Consider the following 20543-nt stretch of genomic DNA (forward strand, 5'->3'; position numbering starts at 1 on the left):
GAAAAAAAATAAAATTCGTTTTTAAAATACAATGTAAATCAAGAAATTGTTCATATATAGGGGGTAAAGACCTATTAGGTCTTAAATAAATTATTATTTTTTACTTGAACCATTTGAAATACAATGTAAATCAAGAAAAAAATTATAAGTTGTCATATTTTTCTCCAATCTAATTGTTAAACTTAAATTAAACAATATGAAACTTTACATATCTAAAAAAATATTGTGACATTTTACCGTAAACACATTGAGACAAGGAATCACGAGATCAAGTAAATAAAAGGAGACTACAACCGTTACATTGTCCTACTGCTATATATGAAGCAGACGTTTCAGCAAAATTTGTGAAGCATGACAAGTTTAAGGAGATAAGGAACAAGATGAGTGTCGCATCTTTGGAGCATCTACCTATCTATCTATCTATCTATCTATATCTTATTCTCTTTGTAAACTAAACTTGACTATCTCGAATGCTAGGATCGTGCCTATGTGACAAAGGGTTTAATTTCTATTCTCTAATCATTCTATTTAATAAACTAATCTAATACGTAACCTCTCACATTTTTTTTCTTCACAATAATGCTAACTCAATTATACAATGCATTAGAATACAATGGGTTAATGAGCATAAACATCATTGTTTTTCTATAGCCATATTTTAAGAATCTAATAGTAACGGTTTATGCACCTACAAACTATTCAAATGTTCTGTAATTTCTTACACCATCATCATTGGATGTATCTTAACATTCCTTCAATTATAACCTACAAAATGGAAAAATTTAAAGTGTATTTTTTTATAATTCCCACTCACCGTTTATAACTACAACTTATGCCACATTCATTTTCAGTCAATCCCGGGATGTTTCCACCATGCCTTCTATTAATATCAATTTCACAACAAACTTCTTTACACTTTTGTTGAAAATTGGTTGGTTATAATTTTAATTAGGGGCTATGGTCATATCCTTTTGTGTATAAATTTCGATGGTATTGTTTTGGTTTTGGATCACCATTATCACTTTCTTCAACCAACTTTTGGATGATATTCTTCAATTTTGTATCATTATATATTGAAAGAGCACATTATTTTCTTAACAAGATTGTTGCTGTGTTTTATTTTTAGAGAGAGCACATTATTATTTTTAACAAGATTGACGTTGTTTTTCTTTTAATTTTGTTTTTAGGTTCTATACATAACAATACGAGAGAACATTTTAGAGCTTTGTTATAACAAAGTCATATAAAGAAATTTAAGCAATTGGTTTGATTGGCAACAATATGGTGCATTTAAAATATTAGAAACAATATTATATTTCAAGGTGGGATGGATAATGTGGGAAAATTGGTGGATCCAGTTAAAAATATTGTTTGGGTATGGTTCATGGGCAAATTATATTTTGATCAAACCCGTGCAACGCACGGGTTATATACCTAGTGATTCCAATTCTGATCTGCGTATTAAGTGAGTATTGACCAAAAAATTGTAGCCGGGCACTACTTATCCAAGCCACAACCAGAAAGTAAGAAATCAGCACAAAAATGCAAAAACAATCCCCTCCACGTGTCACACCATCAAAATTTCATTTCACAGAAACCACCATTTCCACCAACAAATTCTCCCATTGCAATTTGCAAAATACTACAAACCTCACCCCTATTCATTCTAACTCCAAACCCTTACTTATATCAGTATGTTTAATACCATTTTTTCTTACGACAATGAATAATAGAGAATATTAGGTGAAAAGATGGGAACAAATTAGTGCTCTACATCCACTACATACTATACTAAGATAAAAAAAAAGAAAGAAGAAGAGGGGAATTAATTCCTTCCCCAACATGAATTGATTATTATTAGATACAAAATCCAATTCCAGTATAGGAAATAGGAATAATCCTCTTTTGTTCCAAATGATGCCACCACGTTTCAGTTCCAATTAGGCAAAATTAGTTTAATGCTGCTTATGCTTATGCCAGTTGTGATTGTGAAGTTGCATTTCGCACTCTGTTAGAATCAGATTCATCTGCAGCATGTCTAAGCCTATTTAATCACTAATCTGTTGCTGCACGATGCGAATTCCTAAGAGGCTATTCTCATTTTCTCTCTCTAACTTCTCTCCTCAACTCATATCACCTCTTTTATCTTCTCGGATTTCCTTTGCATTTGGAATTTCCGCTAAACCTTCTCGTCTCTTCCCCAACATCGCATCACCAGGTTCGTTTTCGTTGCTAAACCTGATGATTTCTTGTGCTCTAAGTTTTTTGAACCATTTCTTTATTTGTTTGTTTCGATTGACTTATTTGAATTTATCGTGAAACTGTTTTAGAGACTTCCTTAAGTTTGACTGTTTATTTACATGAAAATAGTTTGACTGTAATTCAATAACTTATTCATAAGTACTTATTGCTATAAGCACTTAGTTAAGCTGTTTATACAAACGATGCCTTGTAGGAGTTTCTATGTTCTTCACCAGTGGAAAAGTCCGTTTGAGTTCATAGACATACCGTTATATCAACATGTAGGTAGCTGTTTTTTTTTTTTTTTTTTTTGTCGGTAGACGAAGTAACAAGCACCACTATAACTCTTACACATAAACTGGAAGGTCCAGAGTTCGAACCCAGGACACCACAGAAGATATCCAGCCTAACAATGTTGGTACCGGTTGTGCTAGGCCTTATGGATCATGTAGCTAGCTGTTTAAAAGACTCGTAGATAATATAAGATTCGTGAACATTTTGTTTTATATAATTACTTGGGGAGAAGTTTTACAAAACTGGTTCCTTCATAGTGTGAGATTCGTGATATGGATCGGTGGGAAATTTTTGAAATACTAGGAACTTAGAGGATTATTCTTCTTAATAAAGAAGTTGCATTGTGTGTTATAATTCTTTCACAACCGAGGTATGATGCCAAAATTCACTGCAAAGAATGGGGTTAGAGCTATACTTTCGTTCTAGTTTTTAAGTTCTATCGTTTTTTTTAAGCCGTTTTTCCTAAAATTTATTTGCTGTGGATTGTATGGTGAGTGTTAGAGTAATTAAGTTTTTAAGGTTGGATGCCTCGTTAAATCTGTGCTGATCATCAAATCTCTCATCACTTTACTTGTCAGACAGATTGAACTGGTCTTAGTTATCTGTATGAGTGTTTTTGTTTGCAGGATTCACATGTAGCAGTTTTATTGCAATGAAAGTCCTAATTGCTGAATACTAATATTTTAATAGATTACTATATCTTGTGAATGGCCAATGTTGAGGAAACCTGGAAGTGAATGCATTCCTTTATCAAAATTTTGGACTCATGTTGTATTATCCCGCCTATTTTTGGGGGGTACCATTTCAAAATTAGCGGAACTTGATAAATTTTTACTTAAAATAGTCATCGTGTTGAGATCATTGTTACATGTTGTGGTCATTACATATGCTGAAGTGATTCCTAATTATTACCCTTGTATAACTCTTTGCCGTGTTAAATCTATCAGGAGCTAGCCAATTGCATTCTCAATCTTCAATGGACGAGAATCATGATGTTGGTATACATGACTCAAGATCAGTGGACTTGCCCGACAGTGATAGTGGAAAACAGCCACGTGTATGGTCATCTTCTCCTGAACATGGATCTAAAACTGATAGAGGCAAACAGATATTTTGTAACCGGTCACTGAATATGAAGAACATTGTTGCTGTGGGATTTGACATGGACTATACTCTGGCACAATACAAGCCCGAAACTTTTGAATCCCTTGCTTATCAAGGCACAATTAAAAAGCTGGTTTACGATTTAGGATATCCTAGTGAGGTTTGTCCTATCAGTCTTACAACACTTTTACCATGTTTTTCCTTTTTCTTGCAGTAATTACGATAGGGATGGTAGTGTGATATGCATTTTTTGTTATAGTTTTACCAACTCCCTCTTGGTTCACTATGTTAAGGGATTTTACTTATTTGCATATTCTTTGCAGGTATCTTACATTCTGTTATATTTTGGCTAAAAACCTTTTTCTCTTCTGCAGTTACTAAATTGGTCTTTTAACTGGAAGTACATGGTCAGGGGCTTGGTTCTTGACAAAAAACGAGGAAATATCTTGAAGGTTAAGACTGCCTAATTGTTTTCTTTCCATCGCTTTCAGCACTGGAAAAACATAATAGATCGCATGGTAAACTTTTGTCTCACTTTCTCTGTTTGACTGTTGAATTGCTGCTGTATGTATTTAGATGGATCGCCACAAGTATGTGAAAGTAGCCTATCATGGATTTAGAGAGTTATCAAAAGAAGATAAAGTTGGGACCTACGGAAATACTTTAGTACGCGATTCATTTGACGAGCCAGACTATGCTCTAATTGATACACTTTTTTCTCTTGCGGAAGCCTACTTGTTTGCTCAACTGGTTGATTTTAAGGATAGTAATCCTGAAAAGATTCGAGAAGGCGTTGAGTAAGATTTATTCCTGCTCTTGTGAATTTTCATTTTGAGAATTTTGTATGCTTTTATTACAACTAAATGATTCCAGGACTAGGCAATCATTGTTTTTTTTTTCTCTCCTTTTTTCTTTTGAAGGGCTGGTTTCTTCACTAATTTATTGAAAGGAATTTAGCATTAATTGATATATATTAAAATATTACCTTCCGGGAAGACTTGGCTTCTTTGTGGGTATGAACATAGACTTGGCTAATCGGGCTTTAGAAGCTCGACATACCTTGGAGCTTAGTGCTAATCCTGATTGTAAACTGCTACCACATGAATAACAGGCAGGTGAAATTAATGGATAGCGTTATAATAACTATTAGGCCATTAATTTTTAATTCAAAAAATTGGAAACCCACTGTTAGTTGAAAATGAAAAAGGAATGGCAATTCTTTATATTTTCATAGAAACGGTCAAACAGGTGGTAAATGGCTTCATTAATTCATTATACATACGAGTTGAGATACACACAAACCTTTACCGTTGCATCATTTATCCCATGTAGTTGACTCCACGTAGGAAATGCTTTGGTGGTTGTTCTTTATGCATTTAATTCTGTCCAAAATGTTCTTCTAGTTATGCTCGCATGTATAAAGATGTTCGAGCTGCTGTTGATTTGTGCCACCGTGATGGGACGTTGAAGCAAATGGTTGCTAAAGATCCAGGAAGGTATGAATATAATCACCACCCTATCAAAGTGAGAAGTGAACAAATAATTATTATGCAAGCAACAAGTATAAGAATCCCAATGTCATAATTTTTTCTTTGTGAAAATCATGTTCATATATCATCTATGAATTCTTTATAGAACTATTCTAAATTCCTCAGATTTTTGTTTAAATTTTATCTATCAGGTATATCAATGAAGACAACCTGATAGTGCCCATGCTTGAAATGCTCAGAGAATCTGGACGTGCAACATTTTTAGTGACAAATAGGTAAAATAGTAGTTAACATCATTTAATTTTTTTGGTGTAATTAAAAAATTAATTGCATTTTCTGAATTACCCTTTCTTTTAATTAAACTTTGTATGGGACCTTGTTCCATTAAAGGGTATTTTGAGAATAATAGCATATATAACATGGAGAAATTAGTCAAGTTTTGCTTATATTTTGGACCAAAAAAAATTGCTTCTTTTTTTGCTTATGAGACTGGAGTAGTATTTATGTAAGCATAATATCCTTTATGTAAGCATAAGAATACAAGTTTTCGGTAAGTAGGCAAAATATCTTGGTGTTATTAATGACTGATGGGACATTCAAATGTGTTTGTTTAAAAGACATTTTAACACTTTCCTTTTTAAAAGATCAGATATGTAGTGCTTAGCTGGTGAAACGTGGCTCATACATAATGTTCAAAATTAGTAGAGTGAAATGAGTTTTTATGCATTGCAGATTTACAAGATAAGAATTGAAAAGTATTTAAATTTGTAGGGAATTGATTTAAGAGAGAGTATTGTAATGGGTTATCTCAAAAAGCATCAGCTGGTATCCTTGTCTACGGGTATTTTAACTAGGATCTTTCATTCTTTCCTATTCCATTTGCAGTTTATGGGACTATACAAATACTGTCATGAATTTCCTCTGTGGATCCACAATGGTAGGTGGCAGTAACAATTTTGAATGGCTTCAATACTTTGATGTGGTTATCACTGGCAGGTCATGTTCTTCTCTTGGCAGCGTTACCCAGTTATATCTGTTTTCTTTGGCTTCATTATTCTGCCTAATATGAATTTTACCCTTCTGGCCCTTGGATTCCTATGATGCACAAATTATGTTACAAACAATAAATGGGTGCTTTCCAACTGTTTACTTTAGTCCTTATGTTGTTCAGTGAATTGCATTTGCAAGTTTTTTTGTCAGATCACAGTACACATCTTCCTCCATTTGATGACATGACATACATGACACTTATTTAATAAACATGATAACTTACTCTATCCATCCCTAAATATAAGACTTTTTTAGATTTGTTTTTTCTTTTTTATACGACACATTTCAAATTGTTCATTGCATTAACTATTTCTTTACATAAATAACCCTATTTATTTTACACATGGAAAAAAAAAAATCTCTTGTGAGGACTGGTGGAAAGAGTGCAAAGAGTAAGATAGGGAATTATGAGGCTAAAAATTAATTGGTGACAATCAGTACACATTATTGACAAATTTATTTCAATTAACAATATTAACTAAATCAACCACTTTTCTTAATATCCGTGAATTAGTTGAAGGAGTCTTATATTAAAGGGAGTAAGAAACATCCAAGCAGTGTTTTTTATCTTGAGCGTTAACTGTTGGGTTTCTGATAGCATGCTATAATGTTTTAGTTGTGGATTTGGCTGCTAACCTGTTCACATCCACTATCCTACAGTGCGAAGCCAGGATTTTTTCATGAGGAAAATCGTGCCAACCTATTTGAGGTTGTGCCTGAGACTGGAATGCTACTCAATACAGATAATGGCTCTCCTATGCCTCAGGTTAGCACAATAGCACATCATTTCATTCATTCCTTTATATCTTGTATAAAGATTTGGGCCATATTTTTTTTTATATTGAAAGGTGGGGAACATCTCAGCAAGGATATTCACAGAAGCAACGAATCACGCTTGCCAAGTTTTCCAGGTACAATCATTATCCTCTGTAAAATGAAAATAATTTTGTTTAGGACACAAATCTATTTGAAGTTAAAGTTATCTTAATCCTTAGTCTGTATCCGTAAATGTTTGATAGCTTAGGATCTCAGTATTTACCTTTCATTTTTGACAAGATCTCTGTATTTACCTAGTGATTGCGAACATCTGTTGTAGGGAGGCAATGTAGCTCATCTGCATAAACTGCTTTCCATTGAATCAAGTTCACAGGTAGTTGTTAATTAAGAGTACTTGAGGATTATTGTTATTACTGAAGCTTCCTGTAAAAATCTGGATGCTTTATGTGTAGGTTCTGTATGTTGGGGATCACATTTATGGAGACATATTACGTAGCAAAAAGGTTCTTGGTATATCATATTAATCCTTACAACTATACTATGCAATGTATTTTGCACTTAGTCTATCTACCAGTAAATTTTGATGAACCTATGGTACCTTTGATGAGTAGAAACTCAAATATAAACTCCTTCAAAATTTAGTATATGTGTGGATTCTGATGTAAGTAAATTAAATTGATTGTGATGCAATGTGCTCAACGAGCAGGATGGAGGACAATGCTTGTAATCCCAGAGCTGGAGAAGGAGGTTAAACTCCTCTGGGAATCAAGGGACACCCGGAAGGTGCTTATTAATTTTATTTCCTCGATTTAGAACTATTTTTTTGTCAAGCCTTGGCTTTATAAAAAATAATTAGAAAAAAAAATATGACTTGTTTATGTGGGCTTCTGATATTTTGTTGATTAGGTGTGCTTTTACATTCTTCTTATTCTCCTTCTCAATAAAGACCTGACAAGCTAATTCATATTCAGGAAGATTTTTACTTGAATATTCTCATGCAGGAGCTTCAATTCTTGAGGAGTGAGCGTGATCGCATTGAAGATGAAGTACATCATCTGAAGTGGTCTCTTAAGTTAGTATAACTTTGGAACTCTCAAACAAGTCCTTCCTTATTATCTGTTTGCATTATTATAAAGTACTGCACTACTTTTAACTTTTCAGATTCAAGAACCCAGATGCTAAGGCCAAACAGAAGCTATCTTCAGCACTTGATAAATTGGAGGTTTGTCCTTTAGGTCCGTTTTCATGTGATACATTGAAGTCCAATTTCATACATTTGACAAGGGCCTATTTTTTTTTGGCAGCTTGAAAGAGAGAAAATGCGATTAATCCATCAAGAAGCTCAAAGAAAATTACATCAAAGGGTAGAAAGTTCAACTGTCAGCCGATTTCATTTTCTTTAGTTCTCGTTTTACCGTCATATACAGTTACAATATATCAGACGGGCATTGTATGACTGATCACTGATGTTGATTTTTTTAAATAATTATCGCAGTTTCACGAACCATGGGGACAGCTTATGAAAACCGGTTATCAGAATTCTCGCTTTGCTCATCAGGTAAAATGGGACTCCTTTGGTAGTTTAGGAGTAGATGCCCCATTTCCAAACCAGTGTACAACAGGAAAATGCATATATAGTTATATCTTTCGAATTACTATTAGAGTGGCTGGTAGGAATAATGTAGTTGATATATGATTTACTGAAGAAAAAAACATGGATGCATAGAATCAAACAAAAAAAGGTATGATTGTCTAGGAAAACCTGCACGTCTTATTTTAGCACTTTCAAGAAGAAACTGGTAAACCTTATATGTGCCAGCTGTTCTTCCTTACTCCCAAGTCATAATATCAATTTGACCCCACTAAAAGATAATTAATTCAATCAATTCTCCTGATGCAGGTTGAGAGGTTTGCCTGCCTTTATACCAGCCAAGTATCTAACCTGGCCTTGCACTCTCCAGACAAGTATTACAGACCCAGTGAAGATTTTATGCAGCATGAATTTGGAATTCTGGCTTCTGAGCCACGGGAAATGTAAGTTTCAGAATTTGGGGCAGCATTCCTTTGCGTTTGGAAAATTGGATTCTGATCTGTCACGAGTTTCTGGTTCCCACCCCCGTTCTCTTGCTCATTTTAGTAATTCAAAGCGCCGTATGATATTTTTTGTTACAAGGGGAAAAAAGATGCTAGATTTTATCATCAAATGTTCTACAGTTTCGTCCACAACTAACGTGGGGGTGCTAATGTGCAGTGGCAATTAAAGAAATTCAGCGTCTTCATTTAATATACTTGCAGATGATTAGTTACTTCACAAAGTGTAAATGAATTTTCATTGATATATGCACTATTTTTTGACACATCATTATTTATTATTGTATTCTTCTGTAATTAAAAGGATAATAACTAATATGTTCTGGTACTTATGGTCTGTGGAGGAAAAGGGTGAATTGCATAAAAACATAACTAAGCCAGAGGAGGAAAGCCATATCAACAAAGAGATGGGAGGCAAAGTTGGTTAAAGGAAATGAACAAGAGCAGGATCCTGAGTTTGGGGGCATAAGAAGCTCACATATGAAGGCTTCCAACTCTAAAATGGAAGGGAAATAAGAATGACACTTAATAAAATGTAGGGGGTGGACGAATGTGGTGTGTATTTCGATCTCTGTTTTGTTCCTATCTGCTACTGAGTTTACTTTTCTCTGTGCATATTCTTATTACATGTGTTTCTCTGTACCTGACCTGGGAGAGAGATGCCATTAATTTAGTATCCTAACAACAACTCCTCTTATCTACTAAATAAAGCAAGGATGTTATATTTAGTTTATCTGAGTGTTTAATTCCTTGCTGCATATTTTCATTGATATGCCAATGCCATGTTTTCATTGATGTGCTTTTACTCAAACTTCAATATAAATAAAATAAGGACTAAAATAATATTGTAGAGACCAATTTTAATATGAACAAATTTTGCAAGAACCAAAACAAAACACAAAGGAATAAAAACAAATAGTAGTATTTTGTAAGAACCAAAAACATATATAACTGTTTACAAATTTGCTTTCGATTGATTCGGCCTTCAGATCTTGCTATGGTTGAAGTCAAGTTCCCCTCTATTCCAAAAGGACTCTTCTAACTCCTTAATAATTTATCTTATTCAAATGATACTTACAAAAAAAATAAACTAATCAATTTTTACAAGAAAGACCAAATACTTAGTCTAAAATTAACTTTCAAATAGCATTGTTGACATTTTTTGTTGTTGTAAAGAAATAGCATTGGTGACATAAATGGCTATATACATCACAAAACTTTACTAGCAGACATTTTCAATTCTTTTGAGAAAGAAGTAATGGCATCTCTCATTCTCTACCTAGTTTTATTCATCTGCTTAGACTTTTCTTTTAGTCCCCTTTCTTTGAATATTCCTTTATGTCCAAACCAAATGTACCAAGTTCCACATAATCTGAAGGAACAACAACGAAGACCGTCATCCCCTCAAAAAAAATAAAAAAATAACGAAGACCGTCATGCCATGCTATTGCTTGTCATTTTTTTTTTGAAGGAATAAAAAATAAAAATGGCATAGGTGCTAGAATGATAAAGTTTATGGAATTGAATCTCTCATGCAATTTTCTATTGTCAAATTGTCAGGTCAAACTCGAATACAACAACCTGGCAGAATTTGACCCCATTTGGCTGATAATGATATCTGTTGTGTATTATAAGAACCACTTTTAGCAAAAAATAAGAAGAAAACAAAAGTAACAAAGTTTCTTTGCTTTACCAAAACTAAACAAAAGGCAATAAGGAATATATTCTATTATAAAGACAATCTATCTACCCTTAATTATTCAATGAAATTCGTATTTTCCATGAAATTCCTACCACCACGAAAATCACGAGGTATAAAGATAAGAGTGAATCCTTCAAAAAAAAAAAAAGATAAGAGTGAAGGTTGGTGAAAAAGACTTATTTAATAATTATTGACCGATTGTGGAATTTTTACCCTCCTCCACTTTTTTTAGTGACTTTGATCCTTTTATGTTTTTCTCATTTATGATTTAGTACCTCCCTCCAAATTACCCTAAAATACAATATATATATATATATATGAGGAGGGATATTTTGACTCCAAGAGTAAGTTTATAGACCTACTCCAAATCTCCACCTTTCATCTTATTTTAATCTAATGGCTTAAATGTGAGTTTTAATTGTTAATCATGTGACCATCTTTCCAATTATTCTCCCTTAATTAATTATCATAAAACAAACTTCCTTTCTCTCATAAATGCACTCTTTAAGTTTTTTATTTTATTCTCATAAAACAAATTTCCTTTCTTCCTTAATTACTTTTTTTATTTATTTTAACTCTCAGAAAACAATAAAATTTTCTCCTAATGCTTTGTACCCTAACTCACCCAATGGATTATGTATACACCCAATTTCTTTGATTGGATAATCATATAAATAACAATAGGATATAGGGTCTGTTTGGGAAACTAAAAAAAAGAGCTTTTAGCTTTTAGCTTATAGCTTATAAGCTTGTTTGACGAAAGTGATGGCTCTCCGTTTCACTCCAACCTCAATTCTACATGATGGCTCTCAATCCTATTTCTTTCCTTTTTGATTTAGATTTCAATAAAAAAAATCTTCTCATCCATAGGTTCAAGAGGTGAGAGTGGAAAGCTTACATTTTAATTTATATTTCAAACTGCAAACTTGCTCTAATGTTGGAGAGAAAGATTAAAAAACACTTTTTGAATTGGCAAAGGTGCGCCAAAAAGAAAAGAAAAAATTGGGGAGGTATTTATTACATTAATTAAAAAGGGAGATTAAATGGAGAAAATATTTCTAAAAATGAGATCCAAAAAGATGGTCACATGATTAACAATTAAAACTCACATTTAAACCATTAGATTAAAATAAGATGAAAGGTGGAGATTTGGAGTAAGTCTATAAACTTACTCTTGGAGTCAAAATATTCATCCTCTATATATATATATATACGGTGTATCAAATGAGATAAGCTTTTATGGTGAGAGATGAGAGGAACAAATATTGACAGTTAGATTAAATTAAACAGACCAGATTTAAGTGTTCACACATGCCTTTGTTTTAGACTAGCGTGTCTTCATCCCTATCCCTTCTCCTCTTTCTCTCTCTGGAAAGGCTTCTGGGTTTCTCCATTACAAGTTCATTTTTTTTCAAATTCCAGATTTGACAAAACATAACTTAGCAACTAGAAATTCATGATCTTTTATTCGAGTAAAACAACAACAACAACAACCAATTCTCACCATTGTTCTCAAAACATTAGGTTAAAATTTTGTAGTTTATTTTTTATACCCAGCAAACAATTCGCATCTGTAAACCAAACAAAAATAAAGAAAGTATAATTGATTCTTCCGGTCTTACGTATGATCCTTTTTGTGTTCAATTAAACTTCTGGAGTTCTATTATCACCATTTTTATTTCATTATTTGATTAAAAGCATGATTCTTTTTTAATAGAGAAATTAGAATTGTTCAACAAATAGCTTGCCCAAGAACTGGAAAGAACCGCAACAGTGTCAAAGAAGAGATGAAACAGATTTTTTTTTTTTGGTAAGGAAGAAAGGAAAATTGCTCCAAAAAAAAAACAAGAACGGGAAAGAGGATCTCTCATAATAAAAGTCCTCTCATTAGAAATGTCCTATATATATATATATATATATATATATATATATATATATATATATATATATATATATATATATATATATAAGGAATGCTAGCAACACTCTCTTTTAAGCACTCTCTCTAACACTTACTCTTTTATTGGTTTAAAGCATTATGGGTCTACGCTTTGAAAATTGAACCCACACAAAGTGGTGGAACATACATTGATTTATTCCAATAAGAGAGTGAGTGTTAAAGAGAGTGCTCTATATTGAGTGTTGCATATATATATATATATATATATATATTAAAGTGACAGTTTATTAAGGTTGCACCTTTTAAATGGATTTGAATCTCATTATTAAAAGTTAGCTAAAAAATCTCCATCTCAAATTAACCGTTGAGACGAAAATTTTTTTAGTTAATTTTTAGCAAGTTGATCGTAATTGTCAGAGAGAGTTGTTCGGTTGAGAAAATTAAGGGGTTCACATTATAATTTTTTCTCTTGGATTTTATGATCAACAATAATATTTTTCCAACACCCATTCAACACTCTCATTTACTCTCTATCCAACCCTTTCAAAAAGAGAAATGATATATGTACATCCATTTTGTGACAATTTTTTGACAACTTTCTCTCTCATACTCACATTATCCTCTTATTCTCTCTCTTCCTTTTTCTCTCTCCATTATTTTCAACCAATAGAAAGAGAGAAAAAAGAAATTGTCACTAAAAATTGTATGAAATGGTTGTTCAAATATCACTACTCTTTCAACAATAAAAATAAAAATCTCTTGCCACCAAATCACCAATCTATCATATCTATCTAACCACTCTCTATTTCTCTCTCTCAAAGTATTTGGGTGTTCATAAAACATTTTCGTTTTACAATTGATGGTTTCTATTGTTGATCCATATTTTTCCAAAAACTTTGCGAATGCAGAAAGTAGTGATTGGAACTTGTATGGAGTAAAAGTGTGGGCGTGTACATATCTAACATTTATCTATATAAATTTAGAGACCATGGCTATAGGGCATCCAGAAATAGAATAAATTTGTTCAATAGAAGGGACCTCACCTCACTAATTAAGAACAATATTGGGATAGAACAACTTATCCAGTACCCTGGTGATTGGTTATATATTCACGGTGGAAAGTAAACATAGATGATAAAGATTCTAAATTTGTACTACATGATATTATATCCTCATATTTATATAGAAAAGTCAAACATGAATTCAACATAGCAGACAATTAACGGTCTCTTGTAAGAGATTTGAAAAGCCCTACTTGCAAAACAATTTTTAATTACTATACTAGTTTGATTATTAAATTAATTATTTTTTTCTCCTTTTTTTTTTTGCTGGATCAATACTGGTGAGTCCCTTTGACAATTGCTTTCAAAGCATATAGGTTCTGGAATCTCAGCATGGACAAGGAGACCAATCCGAATGAACAAATTATGGCCCCAATTCCAACTTGAATTGGTAGAGGAGTGAACATAAAGCTTCTCAAATAGAAAGAAATGTAGGCTCAAGTTTAGCATCACTACCCCTTGCCATGGATCAAATCGATAAAACTATTTAGGAGTGAATACTCAAATTCGTCCTTGGATTTTCACGAATCGAACAAAAACGTCCCCCAATTAATCGAAATGCACTCTTTGTCCCTGAATTTAACAAACGTCAATCAAAATAGTCCCTACGTCCATTTGGGGTGTTAACGGTGATGATGTGGCTGTTCACATTTCAGATGGGTTGTCATGTCATATGCCACATAAGCAGGGAGTAAATTGATGTATAATGCTAAAAAAATTCAAGGACGAAATTGATCGATTTTAAAAAATATTTTCTAATAAAGTCCCTATTAATTTTAACTTACTATGAAATCGATCCATGAATTATTTAAAAAAACCGTCACATAAGTCCTTGAATTATACAAACATATTTACAAGTTGATCCTTGGTGCATATATTTGCAGAAATTGAATTAAAAATGACAAAACACACAACTTCATCCTTGAAAATACCATTAAATAAGTCATATGTCTTAAGGTTGAAATATTACATAGGCAAAAGCAACCCAACTATGGGGCATTAACAAAAAGGACTTAGGTTGACTTGAACACAACTAGGGGGCATAATGTAAACAAGTCAAAATATTCCAAAAAGGATAATCTAAGCATGCATCAAGCTTCACTTCTTTAAAAAGCCAGGGGATTGGGATAAACTCCATGAACTTAGGTTGACTTGAACCGGATGGACCATAATTTGGATATGGCACTTGAAGCAGTTGGATGTGATGGTGCAGGACCCTTCACTGGTGTTTGCTTAGTCTCTCATTTGAAATAATTGGCCCTCTAATGTCATACCTCCTTGCAGGAACACCCTGCAACAAGAGTTTCAATCATATCAGTCCTATTTAATAAAACATTCAATCAAATTAGTCCTTGAATTTCTACACTTACTAGAAAATCAATCCTTAGAATTTAACAGTCATACCTGTGTAAGCACTGCTTCATTTGCAACACCATTGACATCATTTTGTCCATGAATTGCATCATTTCCAGCAACAACATTTCAAACATTGACAGTTTGTGCAACTTGTCCATCATTTCCAGCATTTTCTGCAACACCTCCACCATTTTCAGCAACATGATTTTCTGCATTTCCTGGTACATTTCCAACATTTTTCTGCATTCTCTTCAACATTTTCTTCTTCTGGCTCAGTATCAATCTAGTCCTTTGGTCTCCTAGCAACACCTTGCTTATTACATCCTCTTAAGTTATGACAAATCAATCCACACCTTTCTTCACTTGATAATGGTACAATTTCAACCTCATTTGTATCCACCACATGTTGTGCATATATTTCCACTTCATTTCCATTAGCCTTTGCAACTTTCACCATATCCAAAAAATGCTTATCCGTTTTCAATGGATTCAAGCAAATATTAAGATCATCTTCAGCACCTTTGAACGACTTCAAGTACCACATCTTAGATACCTTGAAGTAGCCGCTGCATTTCTTCACCATCTTCTCAATGTCCCACAAAATGCAAATCATCACTACAAAATAAACAATCTATACCGTTTTAATCAACCACTAATCTTGTTCATAACTACTCTAATGTTCATAATTTTTAGTAACCAAACATAAAAACACGTCATTTTTATGTTTTACGTCTTCAACACAAAACCATAATATCGGTAATCTAAAACACACAATCAAAGCAAACAAAAACGAACATCAAAGCAAACATCTAAGGAAGTTTAAAGTTGAAAATAAATGCCTAAAAACTAAAAATTAAAATCACAAAAACGGACACAAAAAGGGAGAAAACAAACAAAAAACAAACATGACTGAATGGAAAAAGAATAGGAACGGCGTTACCTTATGAAATGACGAAATCTTCTATCAAAATTGAATCTTTTGCAACGTTCCTCGCCGGAGATGATGTTGATGAAGATGATGAAGGGTTTAGCGGGAAGGAGAACGATCAGAGATGTTTTTGATGTTCTGGCTGAAATGTGATCATGGAAAGGTATATATATTACAAAGGTAAATTTGGAAATCCAGGAACAATTGAATTTCAAAAGTACAGCTGAAAAATTGTGCGTTTCAATCAAATTGGTCATTATACACGTGACTTCCTTGTAGACACGTGTACAAGACAACAAGCCATGCAGGAAGACAACTAAACAGCACTAACGGAGCATTTGGACGGAAGAACTATTTTGATTGACGTTTGTTAAATTCAGGGACAAAGTGTGCATTTCGATTAATTGGGTGACATTTTTGTTCGATTCATGAAAATCCAGGGACGAATTTAGGTATTCACTCAACTATTTAGTATTAATACTTCATATTAAAGAGATGTCGTAGAATCCCCACATGCCTTATATGATTACATTCAAACAATTACATTTTTTGAAATTATTATAAATGTCAGTATATATATTGTTAGTGTCGTATTCATTGTCACGGTAGAAATGCATCATGGGGTTGGAGAGTTTTTTTTTTCTTCTTTTTTTTCCACCCTGTCTTGTTATTTTGAACACTGTAAGCTTAACTTAGTTGGTTAGGACAATATATAATATATGTAGGGTCAATGGTTCAAACCCCGGCCACCACCTCTATAAAAAAAAAAAATGTTTATTGAAAAAAAATCCAAAGATAAACAAGACTAACTTAGGACAAAATTTAAGATTGGTAGCTGTACTCATACTAACCTACACAAGAATGATTTCTCAACACACTTTTCAAACACAAACATCTGCAACAACATGGTTCGTCCTCTATATTGTGTTAGTAAACCTGTGTTTAGTTATCATTGCTCTAATTTACATAAGTGATTATTGAATTACGAGACGAGCGGAATCTAAAGCAGCTAATATCATTATTTGAGTTTTGCAACAACCACACAAAGTGATTCAACAATACTTTTCACCCGAAATCTTAATTAAGACATCAATTAATTATATCGGTTCTTTACATATTATTTTTCTATCAAATATGAAACTTGCTACTCACCGTTATAACACACCATTAGTCATGATGCCAATATGTTTGAGCAAGGGTATCCATCCTTGTCGAAGAAGTGAGAAAGTAGATACAAAGATTCTATTTCAAGCTACATAACTTTTTGTTACCGTCTCTTTTCACCAAAAATGTAAACCATTTGTAATAGAGGGCACTTTCGGTTGCCCACCTTAAAAATTGTAATTGCATTATATATAAATGTACTTGTAAAACATATGGATAGGCATAGCTCCGTATGTCAAATCTCTAATGTTCAATTTGCAATGCCTAACCCGTTATAGCTTTGGGTCCCACAAACTTTGAGAGATTAGTTAAGCAGTTGCGCGTGGAGATACTCAGTTTTATAAAAAAAATAAAAATATTAATTTGCAACTTGACGAAAGAAACTGCTCAAAAGATGTGTATGTTTGGTTCCACTTTTAGAGGGACCAAAATTGATTATAGAGGTGTATAATTGATTACCTGTCGAGTAGAATTAATCATGCATCGAGAATTGTTTCTACTTGAAGCTATGATTTATAGCTTTTGATTCTATAATTGATTTTCAAACATAAATTTACAGTTCAACTCACTTTTACATAAAATTATTTAAACACAAATCAATTTTAATTAGAATTACTTTTAACTAACAACATTTCTACACAATCAATACTATCAAAATCAATTCTCTTCATCGCACAATCTAACACACGCTAAGATTAAAACACTTCTATAGTACTCTTACGTGAAAAATGCTAAACGCACGCAAGGTACATACATACATGGCACGTGAACATTGTGGACCAACCTGTCCTATTAACCGTGCAAGTTCAAATCTCCACAGCCGTTACATATCGTCTGAAGATCATATTGTGCACCTTAAAACAAAGACCAATTTTCAAACAAACTTTTAATATAACAGTTTTATTGACTAATATTTGCATATATAAAAAATACTCTTTGGTTTCTTTAGTTAATTGCATTGATGATGAAACATGCTTAACCATATAAATATGAATATTTTCTATTGTTGGATTAGGAGATCCGTTTTTTAATGTCCACCTCAACTCAACTTGTAATGGGTGGGGGCGAAGAAGGAACTTGTCATTGAGATTCCACGAGGACATTCCGCATTTTATATAAAGTGGTCTCCTTCTGTTGAATTCTTTAACCCAAATGCCACTAAAATTAGGATATAAACATGCACGTGATGTGACACGGAATTCACAACTTATATACATGAAGCAATAACTTTTTTTTTTTGGCTTTCGCAGGCTTCCGACCCATCAAAGGTAGACGATTAATCCAGCTCGTGCGTAGAGGCATGCGCACTGGTCAAGCGTTGTTCCTTCTGGGAATCGAACTCGGTATTCCCCGGGTACGTCCTTGGAAGGAGCTCCTGAAACAATAACTTTCTTGGTTAAGGGAAAGTCGACATTTAGTTTGCTTGCATTACTTAGACCATAATCAAGCCTTAAACCAATATAAAAATTGATGTAATCCCAAATTCACCCACTTTCTACCTTAGGAATGAGATGCTCTCTAGCACTGTCATCAAATATGTGTTCAATATTCGATATGTGTTGGTGTTCAACAGGACACCAACACATGCGATATATTCTTATATAGTTTTCTGAAATTATTATTGATCAAGTCTGCATGTGAGTGACATATCATAGTCCATATGAGTTATTCATGTATAGGCCAACTCCTACATTACTATATAAAGGGCAGCTAGCAATGACACTATCCTTCATTAAACATCATACATAGTATTGTTGTTAGTTGCTACTACAATTAATGGCTTCAAGTTCGAATTGGACAACAAAGCAGAACAAAAGATTTGAGAATGCGTTGGCAATGTTGGACAAGGACACTCCTGATCTTTGGCAGAAGGTGGCTAGAGCTGTGGGAGGGAAGACTGTTGAAGAAGTGAAAAGGCATTATGAGGACCTTGTTGAAGATGTTAGGCAGATCGAGGAAGGCCATGTTCCCCTGCCTAATTACACAAATAATGTTGGTTACAGTTACATAATGGATCAAGATAAAAGGTTCTTACTTCTTACATATATTAAACCAATTTCAATTTATATATATCAAAAGTTTCATATGACTAAAAATTCATAGTCTTGATTTGATGTAGATTAATATGGCCTTTAAACCAATCAAACACAAAGAAACTACACAAACATAACAAAAACAACACCAAACCAAAAAATTTGTATAAAACCAGAATCAATTAAAACAGTAATGCAGTAATTAAAATAAATATAAGAGAAGAAGATGATTACAAAATATTTATATGTTTATAAGTAGGAAACATCTCTCACCTTCAAGCTAGTAATGTAAAGTTGAGTGATTCCTATCTTAACTTTAAGAATATCTATCCAAAATGTTTGTTGCACATGAATAACCTGATTATTATTCATACATGCATACTCACCAATTATATTATTTATTTGATCTCTGGTCACAGTCTGATTGTATTTATCATGCATGATGCAGGATGAAGGCTCTAAGTCTCCACTAAAGGGTGATTATGCAAGAATGATTAAATAAAATATATTATGTGCCTTTTTAATACTCTCAGTCTCTCTCTCTCTCTATAAAGTATCAGGGCAATGTATTTTCTATACAACTGTCAAAAAAATAAAAATACATTTCCTATACATGTAGAGATATTATTCCAATAACATGTCAAATGATAAATGATAAACATATTGGCATATGTAGCCGTTTGTTCTGTCAACTAAAATTTTAATCTCAGGATAGAGAACCTTATACCAAAACTGTGAAAGTAGTTTAATATATACATGAACGGTGCTCCATGTACGAAATCAGATTTAATTAAGGAGATAACTTTATGAAGGAATGACAAGATAGCTATCTTTAATGCAAACAGCTTTTGATATATATGAGCTTTTATGAAGCAAAAACAAATAAAATTAAATAATTGGTTTATTTTTTCTTCTCAATACTATTATTGCCAAAAATATGAGTTTGTATATTATTATACTGACTTCTAAATTGTTAAGTTTTCATTACTTTCTCACACATTAAGAATGAATTTCATATAAAGTGGTGAGACCTACATGAGTTTTACTCAATAAAAAAGTGAATGTTAGAGAGATTGTTCATAAAGATCTAATGCTTGGTAACTTGTAAGTAAAGATTCTAAAATATAACAAAACTCTGCAAAAAAAAGAAGAAGAAGATTATATTCTTAAACCTTATGATCTCTTTGATTCAATGGATGAGATTGATGAAATTTTATGTACATGTTTGATTTGATAAGGGGAGGTAATAGATTTTAATAGATAAGTGTAGATATTTTTTTTAAAATATTTAATGCTATGTTAAACAAAATGATATTTAATTAAAATTTTGAATAAACACTGTCTCCTTGTAT

General features: G+C 32.8%; 2 protein-coding genes and 1 long non-coding RNA gene across 6 annotated transcripts; 2 read left to right on the forward strand and 1 right to left on the reverse strand.

Moving 5' to 3' along the window:
• Nucleotides 1-1489: 1489 nt before the first annotated feature.
• Nucleotides 1490-9775, forward strand: LOC25490190 (5'-nucleotidase domain-containing protein 4). 4 transcript variants are annotated; one of them, XM_024779428.2, is made up of 17 exons: nt 1491-2218; nt 3483-3799; nt 4014-4091; nt 4216-4436; nt 5043-5135; nt 5321-5404; nt 6015-6125; nt 6840-6945; nt 7028-7090; nt 7276-7329; nt 7409-7466; nt 7663-7739; nt 7928-8028; nt 8118-8178; nt 8261-8320; nt 8452-8514; nt 8857-9775. In XM_024779428.2, the coding sequence occupies exons 1-17, from the start codon at nt 2074-2076 to the stop codon at nt 8992-8994; spliced, it is 1830 nt and encodes a 609-aa protein (XP_024635196.1). In that variant the 5' UTR covers nt 1491-2073; the 3' UTR covers nt 8995-9775. The 4 variants fall into 4 exon arrangements, with proteins under 4 accessions (XP_024635198.1, XP_024635196.1, XP_039688089.1 ...); XM_024779429.2 differs by having other exon boundaries at nt 1494-2218; nt 7958-8028; XM_024779430.2 differs by lacking the exon at nt 6015-6125 and having other exon boundaries at nt 1490-2218.
• An 8016-nt stretch (nt 9776-17791) lies between these two features.
• LOC112420385 (uncharacterized) lies at nt 17792-19644 on the reverse strand. Its single transcript, XR_003010421.2, has 3 exons — nt 19465-19644; nt 18658-19133; nt 17792-18533 (listed from the first exon to the last, which is right to left on the reverse strand). It is a non-coding gene; the product is annotated as an uncharacterized lncRNA (long non-coding RNA).
• On the forward strand, nt 18905-19862 carry LOC25490191 (protein RADIALIS-like 4). The gene is made up of 2 exons (XM_013606668.3): nt 18905-19185; nt 19640-19862. Exons 1-2 carry the CDS (start codon nt 18935-18937, stop codon nt 19662-19664), a joined length of 276 nt encoding a protein of 91 aa, XP_013462122.1. The 5' UTR covers nt 18905-18934; the 3' UTR covers nt 19665-19862.
• The last annotated feature ends 681 nt before the right edge of the window (nt 19863-20543 follow it).

This window comes from Medicago truncatula, chromosome 3, assembly GCF_003473485.1.
Source record: "Medicago truncatula cultivar Jemalong A17 chromosome 3, MtrunA17r5.0-ANR, whole genome shotgun sequence".
NCBI classification, from domain to species: domain Eukaryota; kingdom Viridiplantae; phylum Streptophyta; class Magnoliopsida; order Fabales; family Fabaceae; genus Medicago; species Medicago truncatula.